A 21,232-nucleotide genomic window follows, 5' to 3' on the forward strand; every position below is an offset into this window, starting at 1 on the left:
TGATAGCGTCACTGTCTAAAGCTGTGTACATTACGTGTTTCTGTTGAACAACTTCGACAACTACTGTTTTGAAGACAAGCCATAAGTATTATAATGATAACAACAGAGCAAGATTAAGGAACACTTTAAAAAAGTAATTTGTGATGATGATTGGTGTATCCCATGAACTTAATAGCCAGTTGTTGCTCGCCCGAGCTTATGTGTAAACAAAAATGCCAGAAAGTAAAATGAGATTGCAAGGTGAGCGATCACACATGCTGACATACATAGGTTTAGCATGTGACAAGCTGCCATTAATTGACTACAAATTTTACGGGCTATTGATCATTATCACGATAATAAGAAACAAAGTGAAAGTCACCACAAGACGTGTCGCATATCTGCAAGTACCAGCAAGGCAGACAGGCGATTCCAGTGCAAGCTTATCAAAATAAATCGCGGTGAAACATTTTTATATTTTAAATTGTCTTCAAAATAATTGTCAATATGTACTTAAATAATCAGCTATATATGGCTCTATATAGCATATATATATATATATATACACTGTATGTCCATCCATCCATGCATTTTCTATACCGCTTCTCCTCATTAGGGTCGTGGGGGCATGCTGGAGCCTATCCCAGCTGACTTCAGGCAACAGGTGGTGTACACCCTGGACTGGTCACCAGCCAATCGCAGGGCACATATAGACAAACAACCATTCACACTCACATTCTTATATATATCCATTCATACAATATACAGTATTACTTAAAATTGTATTGAAGTTGGGGGGAAAAAAAACCCTGATTTTTAAGGTGTGGCAGTTTTATTTTGTAGTGGCGGACCGCCACGACATGTAGCAGAAACCCTGCAGAGCTAATGGGGATCCCTGGAAATAATACTTTTTCCACTGTATAAAGTTAACTCCAGGCCACACTCCAACAAGGTAGGTGCGGTAATGCACATCAAAGCTGGTTGCTGCTTCACTGCCGCCACTCGCCAGAAGAAAACGCAACACCACCATGCAGACATGTCCGTGGTGTACCGTGGTGAAGTTAGTTTGGTTGGACGTTGAATATTCAGCCCCATAGCTACAGCGGTACTTCTCCCTCACTGTGCCCAGATTGCTGTGTCATGGTGTGGGGATCTTGCACGGGAAGTGCCGCTCTAACAAAAAATAAACAAAATTGCACTTGAATAAATAACATTATTGAACATGAACATGTGAACGACATACAGTATAGTGAACAACACTGAGTGTGCACCATTTTTTTTTACATTTACTTTGCTGATTGAACACCTCCGTAAGTGTTGACTGTCGGGACGAAGGCTGCGTTTCCAGGGGCGCCTCCATCAATAGTTTTTTTTTTTTATCAGAATGAACTCATCTTGTTATTCTGTTTAAAACCGAAATATTCCAACACTGGGACTGTGGCATTCGCCTTAGAAACCATCACTTCTGTGTCTTCATTCATGTTAGCGGATGTTGGCTCACGAGGCTAACTTGCTGCTAGCACTCTGTATCCACTCACTAGTAGCTCCACCTCCACAAAGAGGCTGAATGTGAGGAGAGTTCGCTCTCTCCGTTCATTCCACTAAACAACCAATTCGCACAGACGGATGCAGAGTGAACCCTCTTGTCATCAAACCTGGGTGGTTTAGAGAGATGAGGACATGAAGCATGCATGCATGCATATTTCAATTTATGGAGGACAGCGCCATAATTAGACTGTTTTTCTGTAATCGTTTGATTAATTGATTGATCGATTATTGTGACAGGCCTACTTGTCTCTTGCCTCCATACAGGCATGAAGAAGGTCCACTCTGTGCATTGGTTCGGCACCTAGACGCCTCATAGTATGGCGTGAGACAGAGTAACACCACTTGTCAGTCATAACAGTTGCTTTGTCTCTGGGGGGGCACTAGCATACACACACAGCAAAAGTGGAGCATTGTGGGGAGCAAATCAAGATAATGTAGAAATTAGGAGGAAATAAGATGTTTGCACAACCAAATGCTACAGCCCCAGTGTGGGAATATTAATGATCAATACGAACGAGCCAGTATCCCAAATTTTTTGGAAGTGGTAGCAACATAAAAGGCAACAAAACAAATTTGCCCATGTAAACATATCCACCCAATCCAGTTGTTCTGTCTGGGGAAAAAAGTACACATGGACAGTCAACACCCATTGAGATGTTGGATTGACAAAGTAAATATAAATGGAACAGTGCAAAATAATGTGCGTTCACAGAAAGTCATCACAAAGGAAATGCTGCAAAGCCAGCATTTCAAGAAATGCTCCAATTGTTTGACTGTATCTATGAGACTATATATATGGGAATATATGTCACTAGCAGCAATTCCACAACTTTACAGAGTAAAAGTGCCATATTAAAGGAAATATTTAATTATATAATTTTAATAATATATATCATTATAACAGTCGCATATTTGGTCTCAAAAAATGTTGACAAATGTAATATCGTGGTTAAATAAAAAATGTTTGTCCAGTCATATTTTTTCATTGTGCTTTTCTTAAAATTGTTCAAATGTTGTCTCATCTCATTCTTGTGGACCCAGTCTCATGCTGTCTTGTGAGATGGGTGTCTCTTGACATCATACCCCTAATATTGAGATGTTGTTTCTGACATTGAGACATTGTCATACTGTATACGACAACTTGCAGTTGTGCAGAATGTTTGACCGTTTTGTTTTTTTTTTTTACAGCTAAAACAATGTCTTCCTTGTGGAGTACATTATGGTAATATATTTTTCTACTGTTTTGTTTATTTTTGGCAAGTTTTTATGCTTAGGCGGTTATGGGGCAACAATCAGATCATCGGCATTGATTAACAACTGTAAACTAAAAACTGGTGTAGCAGCCTGATTTTTTTTTTTCTCCCCCACACCTTAGTTTAGTTTGTCTGGTAAAAATGCAAAGACTGATACTTGACTTGATTTTTCTGTTGTAGAAATCAAAATGTTCAGGGTTGTTTCTGATGTCCTGTCTTTTTTTTCCCCGCCTCAGACAGGCAGACAGACGGACGGCAGGACGGATACACGGGCGGGGGCTGTGCTAGGCGGCTCGGCGGCAGGCTGGTGGAAGATGTCGTCCGGAGCCGGCGGGAGGGGAGGAAGGCGGCTCAGGGGAACAGCGGGCTGTGGGGGCAGCGGATGCCGAAGAGGATCTGGCGAGGCCGAAGAAGGCCCGGTGGGGATCCCTTTCCCTGAGCACAGCGCAGACATCCTGGGCAGTCTCAACAAGCAGCGGCTCAGCGGCCTGCTGTGCGACGTCCTCCTGGTCACGCAGGACCGGGAGTTCCCAGCTCACCGCTCCGTCCTGGCATCCTGCAGCTCCTACTTCCACAAGCTGTTCACCTCGGGGGCAGCCGCAGACCAACGCAACGTCTACAACATCGACTTTGTGGTGGCAGAGGCTCTGGGAGCACTGCTGGACTTTGCCTACACGGCCACCCTGACTGTCAGTCACAGCAGCGTGGCTGACATCCTCGCAGCCGCACGACTGCTGGAGATTCCACCTGTTCAGGATGTCTGTACACACCTGCTGGACACCAAAGTGCTCTCCCCGCCGGTAGGACACCATTGTAGAACTACTTGTGTTTAAATTTTAGGAGGAAATGTAATCCCTTGTAAAGTTGGTTATCTGATGTTGTGGTACATTAAAAACTGCTACAAGGTTCAATAGAAGTGGCAACAGTAGCTCACTAGAAGACTGCTTATTCTGCTTAAGACCCTTTTTGGCACCAGAAGAAAAAAATAAGGATTTAGTTTAGTGAAGGCCAAACACCTATGCATCTATCCATTCAACCATTTTCTATGCCGCTTATCCTAATTAGGGTCGCGACCTGTACAATGATAAAAAAAAAAAAAGTTAAAACCTTGCCATTTATTTGTCAAATGCAATCTGGTTGCACCATCCCATTCCATTCAAAAATGTAATGACAGCGTATATGCATGTTGTCCAACAAGAATAACTGTTTAACATTAAGGTGTGTGGTCCTGGGCCGCATGGTGGTCTACTGGTTAGCACGTTGGCCAATACAGGAACAGCCTGGAGATCGGGAAGAGCTGGGTTCGATTCTCCCATGGGCATTTCTGTGTGGAGTTTGCATGTTCTCCCCGTGTGCGTGTGGGTTTTCTCCGGGCACTCCGGCTTCCTCCCACATTCCCAAAAACATGCAGGTGAGGTTAATTGGCAACTCTAAATTGCCCATAGGTATGACTGTGAGTGTGAATGGTTGTTTGTCTATATGTGCCCTGCGATTGGCTGGCGACCAGTCCAGGGTGTACCCGAAGTCAGCTGGGATAGGCTCCAGCATGCCCCCGCAACCCTAATGAGGATGAAGCGGTATAGAAAATGGATGGATGGTGTGTGGTCCTTGTAACTCTCCCCTTCATTAAGTTCTGTAATGAACCCCGTCAAGCTTGCGTCAATGCCGTTATCAGTCTGTCTCACGATGCCAAACACACACCCACGGCCTTGGGGTTAGTTCAACGCTTACTCATACTGAGCCAATGGCTTGTGTGGAGGAACAGCTCGTTGTTTTTTTTTTTTTTTCTTTTGCAGACTGCAGCCACATCATATCACAGCTACACGTCCACATAATCAAGCATCGTGACATGCGATAGGCTTTGTCTTGTATTGTTATCTCATAACAATCATGGCAGTGTTTCACTCACAATCACGTAATTACAGTTCATACACATTCAAGTTGTTTTTTCAAACATTGAGATTTGCTTGTATTTAGGAATGTTTCTCTCCACTGGGAATCAGGCATGGGCCTGTTACCGGTTGCAAGGTATACCATGGTATAAAAAAGTCACAGTTTCAAAACCGCTAAAATTGTCCATCTGCGGTATGGGAGAAAGTGGAGGTCCAGCGTGGCCACAATGTGGAAATACTTTGTCATGTCCTGTGTTATTCCTCGCAGTTAGAACTGGGCTTTGCTGTGCTGAAACCATGGGCATGAGCTGTGTGGCCAAAGGTTGGGCAACTTAACTGTTGTGGCATAGATAACACAGACATTAGCTTTCTCGTTAGCATAAAGCAGAGCCAGTGTGACGAGATGTGTGCCCTCATAGTTCTCCATCCCGTAGTGTGTGGATTTACTTTACATTTCTCCTGGCTTTGCAGCTATCAAACTAATGTTTAAGCACATTACACGATGAATATCATAACCTAATAAGTCGCAAATCTCATAGTTTAATCGTTTGTAAAGACGTATTGACACTGTACGTTGCAGCATAAAACATATAGTACATAAAATACACAAATATACCATTATTTAGTGAAAACACCACTTATGTGAAATATTCCTTCAAAAGGGATGCACATTTTGCAGATTTTCACTATTTTTAACAGGTTTCCTTGTAAAAGCATGTGTAGTAGTGCTAGGTGGCAGAACTCGAAGGCATACGTGTCGTCATTCTACTGGTACGGCCACACTATTGTCATCGTTGTCGGTCGACATATTACTCACGTCGACAATCAGTGTTTGTCTCATCACATCTCCACATTTGGAAATGTGATTCAGGAGACAGGAGCCTTAGCAACAGTTGCTAACAGCAATCACATGACCCGGAAACTGAAGTGGAACTTGGTGGCGCAAGAATATTAATCAAAACTCAGCAAAGAAACTGCAACAACTCCAAAACACTTGTGGACAAGTTGTGACCTGCGCGTTCCCCACGCTATGAAACAATGTAACAAGTTTTTTTATTTATGGATTTTTTTTTACATTATGTATGTTGTCACCTATTGAGCCAGTGATTGCATTTATTTGTATTTTGCTTAGTTTTTTGGGGGGTTTTTTGCTAAGAAAATATTTATGGTACAACCAAAGAACCAGGTGAAGCCATACAAGTACAAACAAAAATAGTTGCTGGAAAAAGCCAAGCAGAATACACGGTACTCGCAAAAGACTACGGAGCGTAAAAGTCCAGAGGGCTAGAAGTACGCACAGTAGCACAACACAAGTAGATGTTTGAGCAGGGAAAGAGCATAGACAATGCAACAATCTGGCAAGTGTCCAAGCATGGCTGAAGAAGGCCTAATTACAATAGTTCCCAGGTGTGCGCAGGTGGCTCCGTCCCGGCAGGACCAGCAGTGCACTGCAAGAGAGTAGGTAGGCGGCAGCAGAGCAGCTCCAGCAGAATATGACAAACTTTTTTTATTAAGGGAGGAAAAAAATCCAAACCTGCATGGCCCTGCATGAAAAAGTGATTGCCGCCCTGTTAAAACATAACTGTGATTTATCACACCTGAGTTCAATTTCTCTAGCCACACCCTATCCTGATTACTGTTCTCAATCGTGAAGTAGACCAAAACATCTTCAAAAGCTAGACATCATGCCGAGATCTAGATAAATTCAGGAACAAATGAGAAAGACAGTAATAGAGATCTAAGGATTTAAAGACATTTGTAAAGTTTGGGACTCCAGCAAACCACAGTCACAGCCATTATCCACAAATGGAAAATATGAAAGAGTGGTGAACCTTCCCAGGAGTGGCTGGCCAAACAAAATTATCCCAAGAGCGCAGCGAAGACTCATCCATGAGGTCACAAAAGACCCCACAACAATATCCAAAGAACTGCAGGCCTCACTTGGAAAAACACTGGGCTATAACGGCCTGTATGTCAGAGTTCCAAGACGAAAACCACTGCTGCACAAAAAGAACATTAAGGCTTGTCTCAGTTTTGCCAGAAAACATCTTGATGATCCCCAAGACCTGTGGGAAAATACTCTGTGGTCTGACGAGACAAAAGTTGAACTTTTTAGATGGGGTGTGTCCCATAACATCTGGTATAAAAGTAATGTCGCATTTCATAAACAGAACATCATACCAACAATAGAATATGGTGGTGGTAGTGCGATGGTCTGAGGCTGTTTTGCTGCTTCAGGACCTGGAAGACTTTCTGTGATAAATGGAGCCATGAATGCTGCTGTCTACCAAAAAACAACATGCTTCTCAAAACAACATGCTTTCGAAAGAGTAATACATTTGCGTCATAAATATGCCTCCTTCTAAAAATCAGAGCCCACATATTGCTTTGCGTTATATTTGTCTCGCTGGCCATTGTCGCCTCTCCTTTCTTGTGTATGTGATGAAGACACTCTCATCTTCTTCCGCTGTGGAGCACACACGTAAACAAGATGGCCGCAGTGCTTCGTCGCGAAAGAAGATGCAAGCAAAAAATATGTGAAGTTAATCATTTAGATGCTAACTGAACTATAGGCTTGCAAGATGTATGGCCTTTTTGCATGATGTGTGAAGAAGGGAAACTTCCCTCAAAACGGGCAGGTGGCTTTGGTTCCTCTGTAAGTAATTACAGTCTTATTCCTGGTTTCCTCTAAAACAAAATTTTTTTTTCTGTCTCTCTCTCTCTTGATGCATCTCCAGGCGGGCAGTGAGCAAAGAGAGGCGGATGAGGAGAGGGGCAGAGGAGGAGGAGAGCAGGGAAACCAGGTGCGGGCCCGAGAGTTCCTGGAGTACTTCCAGAGAGGGGCGCACTGGAGCAGCAGCTGCAGCACGCCAGAGCTCAGGGACCTGCCCACACACCTGCACTTTAACCATGGCAATGGGGGGACCCCCAGCAATGGGACACCCGTTGGCCCTGGCGAATACTGTTCCCCCTTCGCCTTGGCTTTGCCCCAAGCCCCCACACATGAGCCAGAGGAGGAAGAAGAAGAGGAGGACGATGACGAAGACGTAGAGGCAGTGCAGGGCAACGGTATAAGCCTTGGGTCATTCTACTACCCGCCGTCCCAGAATGGGCATTTCTACCTCCCCCCTGAGGCCCGGTTGGGGCACGACGCAACAGAGGCAGAGGATGGGGCCAGACAACTAATGGCAAGGGACAGAGGCTCAGCCAGTGCCCTTCTGCAGAGGATGATGGACTCCATCGAGAGGCAAAAGGAGAGTGGGACGGCCGTGGAAGAGCCAGGCGATGGTGATGACCCGGATATGGAATTTTACTACAATTACTTTAACAGCACGCAGCGCGAGGACACCCCTTCTGCCGCTGTGACACCAGGAGTGGCGCCGCTGTGGTTATCACGAGGCATCTCTGGCCATGACAGAGTTGGTGGAGGGGAGAGAGGAGAGAGGGCCAGTGGGGGAGGTGGAGGGGAGAGGAAAATGCGCTCAAAGGCCTTTCAGAAGTGTCCCATATGCTCCAAGGTCATTCAAGGAGCAGGAAAGCTACCCCGCCACATCCGAACACATACGGGAGAGAAACCCTATGAGTGCGCCATCTGCAAAGTGCGCTTTACCAGGTAAGCCCAATTAATGAAGTGACTGCCCCGTGTCACGTGTACTAACAGTCTTGGACTTGGCAAAGCACCCAGCAAGTGGGATGCACCGCAAAGTCAAGAGTAGGAGAATTAGGCTTTGCATTAAGGGGCCAGCGCAGTTAATCAACCCTGCTGTTCATTTTTGCATGGCTTCGCATGTAGAATATTTTAGTGGAATATATATAGTTATAAAAGTGGGTTTTATTGTGACAGTCTCTAAAGCAAAGTCCTGGTCTCTAGCACAGGGGTCCTATAAAAGAAGGCTTGCTGGTGTTATCTAGTGGAGGGCTGTTATAAAGTTCTGGTGGGGTGGGGTGTTACAGGGTTGTGCTTTGTGTCCTTCATTGCAGCCATTTCAACTTTTGATCTCTGTTTATGTTGATTATTGCCCACAGCACAGTAGTTACACACAGCCACTCAAATTTTTTTGTCCCTTTTTTACCTCGTTAATGAAATTTGCTTCATGCAACCCAGACGAATGTGACCAGACTTAAATCAGGTGACTTAGAGGGGTTTCCCTGCAGTTTAGAGCTCCGTCTTTTCCTTGAAATCCCAATTTTAATTGATCAATCAGAGCATTTGTGTCTGGAAATACATGCAGTGGGCCACAAATACAGAGAACCTCTGCTGACACGGCAGGTAGAGATGACAAATTGGAATTGACTTCCTGGTTAATTTTGACCAGCAGTGGGAAGTGGGGTATTTGTAATCTTAATCCTATTTGATCAGGGTTACGCTGCATGCGGTAATAAATCAATCCTGTCCTTAAAATAATTCACTTCTGTCAGTTTGAATCCCAACAAGTGTTTGTGTTGTGTGTTCCTCTGCCTGGTCATCTTCGATATGTGTATCACAGTTTCAACAAGTTGTTGCTTCCTTGTTTGGCATGAGAGCTAATCCTTTTATATTCCTTACTGTATGTTGCTGAAGTTTACGTGGGGGAGGGATGGAGCTGCAACAGCACGATGCAGGCATTCTGATTAAAGTACAAAGTGCAGCGCACTGTAATGTGTAAATGAAGTATGCTATGAGATAATTACAACACAAATATTTAGAAACAAAAGCACAAAATTTCAGTTTTCAAACCACCATCATATAATGACACACAAAACATCTGACATTTATCAGCGAAGATAGCAACGTTTTTTTTCTTTGTGTTTTGAATAGTGGTTAACTTATTTTACTCTAGAAATGTTCAAGTTTTGGTATACTTTTGTAGCTCTACATTGTGAGTGAAAATCTACTACAATATGGGTTGTGGGTATTGAACTACGAACCAGTTTTTTTGTAATTGTTCCATATGTAAGGTTTTTAAAATCATTTGGTGTTGTTTTTGTCTAGCAAAAGCCTTACGCCCCTGTCAGTCAGTTGACTGTGGTGTGTCCGCCCAGGGAAAGTTCAGATGGAATCATAAAAAATGCCAAGTGACACAATGAACATTGAGCTTTATTGTCAGTCCACAGTTGCACTCTTGAGTGCAGTTACACAGATAAAGATGAAGAGTTTATGGCTTTGTTTCACGCGGCCTGGCTAACCTCACGGGAAATGGTTGTCCATTACAGACGAAATAAAACCATTTGTAGCATATTTAGCCGACTGTGTAAGAATCAATATGTTTTTACTTTGTGGATTTTCTACATGACGATCAAATTAAGCACGCTTGATTTGTCTTTTTTCCTTCGTTTGCAGGCAGGACAAGCTCAAGGTCCACATGCGGAAGCACACGGGAGAGAAGCCTTACCTTTGTACGCAATGTGGGGCTGCCTTCGCTCACAACTACGACCTGAAGAACCACATGCGTGTTCACACCGGCCTGCGCCCCTACCAATGCTCCAGCTGCTGTAAGACTTTTGTGCGCTCCGATCACCTGCACCGGCACCTCAAGAAGGATGGTTGCAACGGCATCCCGTCTCGCCGAGGCCGAAAGCCTCGAGTGCGAGAGTCAGGGCTCTTGGAGGCCCCAATGGGCCTGCTGAGCCCTGACTCAGACACTGGCCTGGAGCCTCACATCATCAAGGGACAGCATCTCTCTGAAGCTCTCAAGTCGGAGGTAGATGGGGCCCATGCACACAGCCCTCAGCTGCAGGAGTTTGCAGGGGGGGCCGGACCTTGAGACAAAGACTTAAGAAATTGATAGACACTGTTCTGTCACTATTCTCCACCTGTCCACACAGAGGAGTAAAAAACACACAGATACAAACTCTAAAAAATATATAAATAGACAAAAAAATAAACCAAATCAGGGTGTCTAAAAATTTAAATTTTAACATTTCATTCTCCTTTTGACATGCAAGCACTTGAGTCGGTTTAAAGAGCAAAGAATGCTTCAAATCACGCACCCAAGACATCCACTTCCTGGGCCATTTCTTATCAGTAATAGGGGTTTTTATACATTGGCATAGTGTATAAAGGACACTAAGAAACTCTTGAGCAACTATGCAGTTGATTTTAGGTTTTTACTATTGCTTTTGTCATCACAGCCTTTGAGCTCTGAGCAAAAGTGTCTGTGCTCCTTTTGGCTGCCGTACGGGTGAAGTGAGGACAAATCTTTCCCAGAGAAAACAGCTTTTTTTTTTCCTAAATTCTTTTGCAGGTCTAGAGATGTACAGTTACCATAGAAACAACATTGCCATAATATGGCATATGCAAGGAAAACTCACGACACTTGTGATGCAACAGCTCTCGCTCACTCACTCTCCAAATGCTCCAGAAAGAGTCAAACGAGGGTTTGATTGAAGTGTTACTTACTCTATTAAAAAAAATGCATTTTAAGAAATTATAGTTGCAAATGATCAGCGAGTCAAATCCGCACTAGTGGAGGCTCAAGGGTTGCAGGACAAAGAGATGGTGTTTTTTAAAAGCTACCACTGCTCTCACAGCCCTGCAATTTCAGTTCACCGTTTTGGATTTTGTCTTAATTTTTGTTCTGTTTTGTTCCTGTTTTTGAGTTGACTGGGTACTTGACACTTTATAATTGTATACATGTATATACAGCATGTGGTGATATGACATCCCTGTTAACGCTGAGGTGTACTTAACATTCTGGCTTCTCCTAATGGGCTTAATGTTGTATTTGCGGGCCTGTATGAATGTTTGTTGAGCGATAACACAGAGTCACCTGTTTGTTGTTTTTTTTTTTTAAAAAAAAAAAAAAAAAAAAAAACAACACTTGACAGTTCCTGCCCAATAGGATGAGTGGGAATGAATGAATGTGCTTCACTTTGTGCAGTGTGTCCTTGTGTGACAAGGCGCAGGTTTAGGGAACGACAGGGAGCCCAAATGAGAGAAATGAGCATGATGAAGAGAAAAGATTAGCACCTTTTTTTTCTATGTTTGCACAGCTTAACTAAAGACATCCAACAAAAAGAGGGGGTGGTATATTGAAAGGAAGTGTTTTTTTTCTCTTTTAGTCAGAGGGACCACACAACCGTGAGCTAACCTGTGCGATGAAGAGACCTGTTTGAGTCGGGAGGCCAAATAGGAGCGCATCTGCAGCTGATTCATGATGGGGGAGGGGAACAGGGGAAGGGGATCTCTCCATGTTGCATTCCAAAAAAATAATCTGCCCCAGCTCAGCCACGTTTCCATGCAGGGCGAGTGGGAGGGGACGGGGGGAGATCAGAGCAGGCCTCTCCCTCTCTGTGGGCTTCTAAAGCCCATAAGGGATATGATCATAATAGAGCCTGGTGTTACCGTGGGTAAGACTCTCGGGGGGCTGGCAGTTTTATGTGCATGCCTGTGTGTGTGTGTGGCAGCCACAGGGTCCCTCTGGCCACACCATCAATGTGTGAGTCAGCCCCGGCCTGTTCAAACATGCACCTTGAGCTGCTAGCCTCAGTGCACTTCGCAGTCTCTCCCAACACGCTCAGCCCAAGACACCAGCACGCACAATTTTTTTTCCATCTACTTACAGATCTCTTGTTCTTTTAATTAGGGATTGGGAATTTTAGCAGATTTTTGTTGTATTGAGCTGGGAAAATCAACAGCGCCTCTGTTGGTTACAACCAAGTAGTGCATTCCAGTTTCCCTCAATTGCTTCAATCACCACTTCCACACAGAATTCAGGTAACTCCCATTATTATGCTACGCCCTACATTGACTATGCACAGTTTTCCAAACTATCAAACCATGGCTCGTGCCAGCCTGATTGAAGCTCATATCTGCTGTACTTCTGTCCTTAATTGCACCTTCACTGAGACAAGGCAGGTTCAGAATGCACTTTGTTAATCAACGCGAGAGCACTTTTGTCAACAAAACGGGTACTTTTGAGTAAAAAAAAAAAAAAAAAAGTTGTAAATGAGATCGTCCCTTCAGTAAATTTAAGGCTCCTTTTTTTTTGTTCTTTTCAGGTTTGACTACAAAGCTGCCAAACACACAAAAAAAATCTGGACTTGAGTGCTCTGAAAGAGAGGCTTGGTTTTGTGACCTTATTATAAAAGATGACTTCATATAACTGATTGCACTTGAAGTTAGCTGTTTGTGAGCTGTCCACATGTCTTAAGGGTAGAGAGGGAGCAGAAAGTGTGTTCTGTGTTCTGATGGACCAGGAGGGTCTCAGGACAAGCTAAACAAACAACGTTCCATCTGTTCCCCCGACTCCCCTCTTAAGTTTGCGGTGATAACAGGCCCAATCGTTGTAAAACACCTCTTTGGACAGTCGCTTGTTTACTTCACAGCTCTCTGGGTGCACATTTGCATAAATCTTGGTTTACCCTCACTGGTCGTTGTCGGCGGCTGTCTGGGCCTTGAGAGTGTGCGTTTTATTTATTTTGTTTTGTGCCCATGTTGTCATATAAAGACGAGGTTGATAATTGCACAGTTCAGAGTAATGGGAGCTGATGTCTGTACTGTCTTGAGTAGTATGGACCCTAAATAACCTAGGAGCCATCTAAACCTGTGTATTTGGACCTTGGTGGTGGCTTTCGCACTAGCACCTTTTGGCTTATTTGAATTTAACTGTAGTCCATTTTACTCCCTAATCTCCCTAAACTTGAGCCAAGTCAACTAGTTGCTGTGCTTCCAAGCAAACTCAATTGTCTTGGAACAAGCGATCCAACCTTGAACCGAAAAACTGGCAGATAAGGTTTGACACAAAACAAACGGTTGAGCCTCTGTGTGGTTACCATGTTGTTTGATGACAGCACATTTTAATTTTCTGAAGATGTCCCCTGTAAAAAGCGCATTATTGCTGGACCAATTGTAGCCTGCTAGATTGTGTTATGTTCATTGTCTTGGAAAGAAACCAAATTCAAAGGGTAAACATTTTTACAAAGCCATCAACTGATTCGGACCAGAAAACCATAAGTTAAAAATGTATTAATTTGTCCCCTCATTGGCCAGTCTAATTAGTCCACCATTGGCCTTGTCTGGGTTTTTTGCTGTTTGTTGTGCAGAATAGAATCACAGGTTTTAAGGATGTAAAGTATTTTCTGACCTTGCTTGAAGTTGTTACGCTACAACACATCTGTGTGAGTGATGAGTGCATGCGGGAAAAGGGGGTAACGTTTCGGGGAGCTTACAGTGCCAGGAGTGTGACGAAAACGGGTGCCTGGGTGGGTATCTGTGATTAAAGCCTGATAGCACTGGAAGTGGTGCTTTTAGCTGAACATAGCGCAAACATTTGCACTAATTTAAATGTTCTTGTCCTGCTTGTGGGGGGTTTCCGTGTGGACGCGGGTCAGCCGCCCGTCCCCCTGTAAAAGTAGTAATCAATCAACATAAACTAATACCAAAGGACACAAGACATGTTAAAATACCAGTCAAGATGTGCTTTGTTTTGTGCAAGTTTCCAAAATCTACCATTGGAGCTGTAGGAATGTAGCAAGGCCTCTCATGACAAACATTAGAAATATTTGGGTGGCTGTGAAGGTCACAGCATGTACAAAGTTGTGAAACCAAGACATGACATGTATTTATGTTCAGTCCAACTGATAAATCAATTGATTAATTCCATCAGACTGTGATTGTGTTAGTGCGAGCAGCTTATTTTGCAATGTGGAGCTCCGGCTCACTCCCACCAGGTGAGCCTTACTGTGCATGAGCCCAGTTTGACCAAACCTCTGCTTTGTGCTATTACCACACAACACCCTGTTTTGTTTTTTTCTGCCCGTGTTTTCAGACCAAACAACGAGCTGCCTAGCTCATTAGCAATGTTAATCGTTAAGCTTTACTTGAATTATTTTTATTCTTACCTTCTTTGCCGATAAACTCAGAGTTGTGCAGCCAGTGCATCCCCACTTTGAGTCCTTTTTTCCAAATGGACATTGACGTCTGTTCCTGTTGTCTTATCAAATGTTTCTGCTGAATCTTATCTGAGAAAGCCATAAAACAAGATGACCACCAACAATGATAAGGACTAATAATCCCCAAAAAAGACCAGACGAGTTGACTGTTATGGGGATTTGTGGCGGCAGACGCTAGGAAGGGGGCTGGTCCACGGGTGGCGACTCTTCTACTTGATAATTATAGGAGTGTGTTTCCCATCAGGCTGCGTATGCAGCGAGACACTAAACCGAGGTGCTTGCGGCACTTGTCCTAATGAAAGGTGGATTGCCCCCAGGTCCTAAGGAAAGATGGGCTACACTCGAATCATAATTTAAGGAGGGGGTGCCCCCAGGTCCAAATAAAAGAGGGATGCCCTGATTTTCTAAGGGAAAGTGGGTCGCCCCCAGTTTTTAAAGGGGAGGACACCCCGAAGACCTAGCATAGTATGGACTATCTTCAGTTACGAAAGGTGTAATCCACCCCAGTTAGTAATGAAAGGTAGGCACCTTCTTGTTAGAAACGAAAGATGGGATGACCCCCTCCGCCAGGTTCTAATGATAGGAGTGATATTAATATGAGTGGGCATCACCCAGGTCCTGAGGAAAGATGGGCTTCATGAGTTCTCAAGTAAAGATGGGCCGCCCCCCAGGTCCTAGCAAAAGGTGGGCTGCCCCAAATTGCACTTGTTTTTTTTTTTTCCTTCCAAAGGTTGCACGGGGATACAATACGGGTGTGAGGAGGGAGAAAGCTGTTTGATGCTGTTTTCAGGGATGGGGTAGTGCATGTGTGGTTCCATAATGTTGCAAGTCTCCTTTTGCCTCATTTGCAAGTACTTCTCAGGTGGAAAATAACACTGCTATGCATTGGCTTGCTTGCTTTCTTTGTGATCATGCCTTCCTCTCAGTGTCTTTCCTTGCTAATTTATCAGACACGTCCCCACTTGGGTAAAGGAGGGATGGGCTCTTTAAGTTTTATATTGATTTGGTACATTTTGGGAGGGAGAGTCTCCACTCAAAAGAGAAAGGGGATTGGCAGAAGGGTCCATGTGCAGCCACTTAAAGCATTGGAGGACACATTCCATATCTTCATACTGTGATTCCCCCGTTCATACTCTGCAGACTACCTTTTACTTCTCAGCTTCTGCGATTGTAAACATTAGCACTTTGCGAAAAAGGCCAACCTCAGTTGTGTACATTTGTGTGCTCTTTGTTTTTTTTGTCGCTTTGTTTTCTTGTCTCTTAAGTTCCCCTCATGAGAAAATAAACTTGAATAGTCGTGGGATTGTGGTGCAAAAAAAAGCTGCCTCACGTATCTGCAAGATGGACGCCATATTTTTCCCGGCATATGATTGATTGCATATTTGGGAGAAAAGTGATCTCGTTTTGGGAAACTCCTTTTAGCTTGAAAAAGCAAACCTGTATAGCAGTTTTAAAGCTGTGCTGAATGTTAAACACCTGTGTAGTACAAGGCATCAAGCACTTTCTGCAAATCAGCACAGGTTGGGTTTTTTGAGGGGCTTTGACACCTGCAAGTTGAGTAAATGGTTTAACCTGGGAGAAACTATATGTGATTGTAGTCAGCATCTTCATAGCGGTTTCTGCTGGACCTAATACTTGTAATGTGTCACAATATTTCCCAACACACAAATTGGAACGTTAAATTGTATACAAACACAGAGTCACGTCAGGCACCAAACGTATGCTCCACTTAGCTTTGATTATGTGACCAAATGTAAAATTGTCCATATAATAGATTTGAATTGAATAATGTCAGCTAACAAAATGAAGCAACAGTTTCCTTGCCCAGTGTGACACTTGTGAGTTTATTTTTTTTTAAATAAGTCACCAAGTTTCTGTTAGCTCCACAAGCAGGTGAATCTTTTTTTGAGAATTTGCACTTTTTGGTGATAAAGATAGAGAAAAACTATAAATATATGATGTATATGAGACCACTACATTCACATACATACACACACAGTCAAAATTATGTAATTCCATGTTGTTTTTTTTCTTTTGTTTTTTTTTTATATATCCAAAAATGTCTGGCATCTGGTTGTCTGGTTTAAAGAATATAAAAATCTTTCTATTAAAAAAAAACAATGGTTGCAAAAGTTGATGGTTTTTGTTGCTTTGATTGAAATTGTTTGATGTCTAAAATGCAAATGGACCAAAAATATAGGTACCCAGTATGAATCACATATTTTTTTTCTCATTCAAAATGTGAGTTTCTTTGTGATTAATACTATATATTTATATTATATATATATCTATATATTCATATAATATTAATCAATGCAATATGCATGATGTGGTCCACATCCTTGCGAAAACAAACATTTTGTTCCATTTGTGATTTTGTTTTTTGCTATTGGAACTGTAGAGAAAGTAAGTCAAATAAATAATACAATAATTATTACAATTTTAATCAATTGAAACATTTGTTTTCTATGGGAAAAGGTCAATTATTAATTAGCAGAAATTATATTGTTATTCTTCAGACAACTTAATATATAGTCTATGAATTATTGTGTCAATTGAGTAATTTTATTTAAATTTTTCTGATGCAGGTTGCTGGAAATGTGCATTGTATTTACGTTTCAGGCATTTTGAAGAATTTTTAAGTGACACTATTTTAACTGCATACTTACTTTCAGTTTGTACTTTTGTCATTCATACTCTGTTGCTTGAATTCCCACAGATGCTTTGGACCTACTCCCGTCATGGAAAAAATTACCTGGGAAGACCTGGATTCTCTTTGAAAGTGATGTGAACCATCTGAGAAATTGCGAAAATGAGGTAACTTTATTGTATTTTTCATTGGAAAAATCTCTCAGTTTGATGCAATGCAGTTCTGTGCCATGACAAACTGCAAGTACAACAATAAAAACTTTGTTAAAGTGTATATAGATATTTTATTGTATTAGTTATTTTATATTTTTTGACAGGCTTAGAAATGCCTAACATTTTAATTGAAATATTAAGATTGAAAAAGTACTACACTTACTTATTTCTTAGCACTGATTTTAGTAGTTGATCAATTAAAGTGGTTAGCCAATATGTATTAATCCAAAGTTATTTCCATATTTATCATAATGTTGCTAGAGTATTGACGCTTATTGCAGTGACTGTGGACAGTCTGCACTCAAACCAGCAGGTGGCAATGTTGTCCCTATTACACTCTATTTGTGAGGTAACAGGCAACGTTGCCACTGCCTTCTTATGACACAGGTAACATCGAAACACACATGAGCAATTCAATGCATTCACACAATTTCCCTGTAATACCGTTTGATATACGTTATTGGAGAACCATAGTATGTGTGTTGTAATTTATGTTTCTTATGTGACCACTAGTGCGTCACAAAGTCGTAGGGGCCTCGTCGTCACCCCGTCTTCCTGTTTGTCTCTCTCCGGCTCCCTCCGGCCATCCTGCAGGGTGACAGAGGTCACGGAACAGCTCATTAACCCCCACCTCAACAGCCCACACATTATTGCGGCACTCCACTAGTCCAGGCAACACACACACACACCTTATAATGCTCAGCTAATAGTAGTTAAGACGATTTAAGCCCACACTGTGAGCTGTATTCTTGCATGTGCATGTCTATTTTCACATGTGCACCCTCCGAAAATTTAAGATGGAGTCTTTTGCTAACAATGACATGCGCTACAGATAAAAAATTTTAAGACCAGTTAAAAAATTGCAAGAATTTACATTTTGCACTGCTTGCTCTTAAGGAGGTTCTAAGTAGAGCTTCAAAATGCAAAAAGAAGAAATGGGACTGAGACAAAAAAATTTTGAGTAAGCAATTTATTGCAAACAACCATTAAACTGAAATAGGTTCTTCCTCAGCTGATCAAAAGTTTAAGACCACAGCCTTTAAATCGGATTGTTGAGCTGCATAAGCTCTCGCAGGGCGCCATTGCTGCTGAGGTTGGAAGCAGTAAGACATTTTAAACTTCTTCAAAGATCCTGAGGGTTATGGAGCAAAAAAGTCAAGTGGTAGACCCCCAAAAAAATGCCACCGGTCCTGAGCAGAATTTGCACAAGAGCACCAAACATGGGATGCTGAAAGGTGGAAGAAAGTTTTATTCTCTGAGGAGGACAAAATTAAACTTGACGGTCCTGATGGCTTCCAATGTTACTGGCATGACAAGGAGATCCCACCTGAGATGTGCTGTGGAGGAGGTGCCGTCATGATGTGGGGTGCTTTTTCCTTCAACGGAACAATGTAGCTTCAGGTTGTGCAGGGGCGTCAAACTGCAGCTGGCTATGTGGAGATGTTGCAGGGGGCATCCCTCATGCCTGAGGGATCTCGTCTGTGTGGGAATGACTGGCTTTTTCAACAGGACAACACTGCTGTTTACAATGCCCGCCTGACAGAGGACTTCCAGAGAATCCAGAATATTGAATTCTATGGCTATATAAACATGGACCCTACCAAAAGACAGATTTGACTCCCGTCTTTCATCAGAAAAAAAGTTTGTTTCTACCCTTTTCCCTTCTTTAGTCATCAGCAGTATAACATAGGTAAGTTTTATCGAGGGAAAGGCTTCTTGAGACGTCATCTGTACTTCTGTGAAGAAAGTGTCGAACGTTTCGCTCCTCATCCGAAGAGCTTCGTCAGCGTACTGAAGTACTCACAGAAGTACAGATGACGTCTCAAGAAGCCTTTCCCTCGATGGACAACTCCTGTACGACTGAGAGCCTACACAGACGCATAGGTAAGTTTTAGGAAAATGTCAGTTGCCGACTAGGGAGAGAAAACAAGCTTTTTGTGAAAAGATACATTTCAAGCATAACTTCACTTTGACACAAATATTTTTTGCTTTTGTCACAGCTCAAATATCTAAACAACTAAACCACAACATAAACTACACAAAAAAGTTTTTTTTAACATCAAAATAACTACTTATTTACAAATATAACACCATGAACTATTTACAATTTTCACATTTGGAATTGAACTATGTGAGTTGGAACTGAACTATTTGCGTACGTGCGTGCGTATGCGTTAAAATGTCCCTACAATGCGTTATTTTTTTGTGTGTGGTGCGCACTGTAACAGCTGCTTGTATGCAAGGGCTTTTCTTCCTGTTGTGTGTTTCTCCTTTCCCTCCTTTTGCAGCTCTTATCAAATGCACATCTGCCATCTACTGGCTGTTTTTATGGTATTAAACTTGCTCTCAAGCACAATCCTTTGGTGTGGAGTTGCATCAGCACATTGTTTGGCCTCTCACGCAAAAAAAACGTGAAAGATGCATAAATACATTGTTGGGATCGGCCGTTCGGGTTAATAAAGAGGTATAACTACGTCTTTGGTATTGAATGAGTTAATACAACTTTATTTTCCACAATATTATGACTATGTTCTTGTAATATCCCTCCTCTTCTCCTCTTTGAGCTACCACCGCAGCGGAGTAGTTAGCGTGTCCCCATCATCCAAGGAGCGAAGTTGCTTGGGGCTTTGATTCCCCTGGTAGGGTCACTCAAAACAGGTCCTAGGTGAGGGACGAGATAGGGTAGATCAAAGGACTCCAATCATCAGTGACAACTTTGGATCAAGTTTTTGAGCAACGAGCACCTGGTGGCTGAGTCTGCACCCATGGGGTCTTCCTGGGCACAGCCCAAAGAGGAAAAGTGGTTCCCCCCCTCCTATGGGTTCATAGGAGGGAACATAGGGGTCTGGTGCAGTGGGAGATGGTTAGCAGCCTAAAGCAGAGACCTTGGCGGTCCGATCCTTGGCCGCAGAAGCTACTGTAGCGCCGGCCACCTGGAGTATCACCTTTCTGGTGGGGAAGGAGCCTGAGCTGGTGCATGAGGCAAAGGCTCTAGAACCAGTCCACTTGAGAGGGGTTGGACTCCCTTCCACTCTGGCTTTGCCAGCGGAGAGAAGTGACAGGAAGGATTGGCAATACGTGTTGCCCCTCATCTCAGGGCCTGTACATTGGAGTTTAACCCGGTGGAAGACAAAGTTGTCTCCCCCTGCTGTTGGGTAGGGGGATGGGTCCTAGCTGTTGTTGTTTGGCGCATAAGTTCAGGGAAGCTATTGGGGAACAATTTCCAGACGGCTTTGAAGAGATTCTGGACCACCATCCACCGTCTCAGGAGGGGGAACCAGTGCACTGTCAGCACCGTCTATGGTGGGGATGGTGTACTGCTGACCTCGACTGAAGATGTTGTGGACCGGTGTGAGTAATACTTCGAAGACCAATGAGGAAGCAGTGCCTGGGGACTCTAAGGTGTGCTCTTCTATCTCTGGGGCTCAGGTTGCCCCATCAGTAGAAGTTAGCAGGCGGTTAGCACAGCATCTTCACTTCCTCACTCACCTTGTGATTCTGCCACACCTCTGACAGAACAGCTATTCTAAACATCACTGCTGCCCTGGTGAGGAGAGAGTTGGAGAGACTTTGCCCTCTTGCATCGCCAGAGAGTTCCAGTTTTGTGGAAAATATCATGACTGGTCCCAGTACCTAATGTAGCATCCTTACTGCCACTTTACAGTGTGTAGTAAATCAATGAGAATGACGTGTGCTTGGGTTTGTTTCAATACAGGTGGATATCACAAAGGTGCACCTAATAAGTGGATGATTCCAAATTAATATGCAATGCTACCACGTTGACTTACAGTGTAATAGGAAAACACAGAGACCCCGAGGTAAAGT

The 21,232-nt window shown here is 43.1% G+C and overlaps 1 protein-coding gene across 13 annotated transcripts in view; it reads left to right on the top strand.

Moving 5' to 3' along the window:
* zbtb7a (zinc finger and BTB domain containing 7a) overlaps positions 1-16,748 on the top strand; it is a 39,726-nt gene extending 22,978 nt beyond the window's left edge. For 7 of the 13 annotated variants that reach the window (XM_054788947.1, XM_054788948.1, XM_054788946.1 and 4 more), the window contains 4 exons: positions 2,716-2,749; positions 3,017-3,580; positions 7,411-8,285; positions 9,993-16,748. In XM_054788947.1, coding sequence (XP_054644922.1) covers positions 2,747-2,749; positions 3,017-3,580; positions 7,411-8,285; positions 9,993-10,416 — 1,866 coding nt within the window. In that variant the 5' untranslated portion in view covers positions 2,716-2,746 and the 3' untranslated portion in view covers positions 10,417-16,748. The remainder of the gene's footprint in view (positions 1-2,715; positions 2,750-3,016; positions 3,581-7,410; positions 8,286-9,992) is intronic. The other 6 variants (XM_054788953.1, XM_054788952.1, XM_054788956.1 and 3 more) reach the window with 2 other exon arrangements.
* Positions 16,749-21,232: the final 4,484 nt, after the last annotated feature.

Source organism: Dunckerocampus dactyliophorus, chromosome 10 (genome assembly GCF_027744805.1).
Source record: "Dunckerocampus dactyliophorus isolate RoL2022-P2 chromosome 10, RoL_Ddac_1.1, whole genome shotgun sequence".
Lineage (NCBI taxonomy): Eukaryota > Metazoa > Chordata > Actinopteri > Syngnathiformes > Syngnathidae > Dunckerocampus > Dunckerocampus dactyliophorus.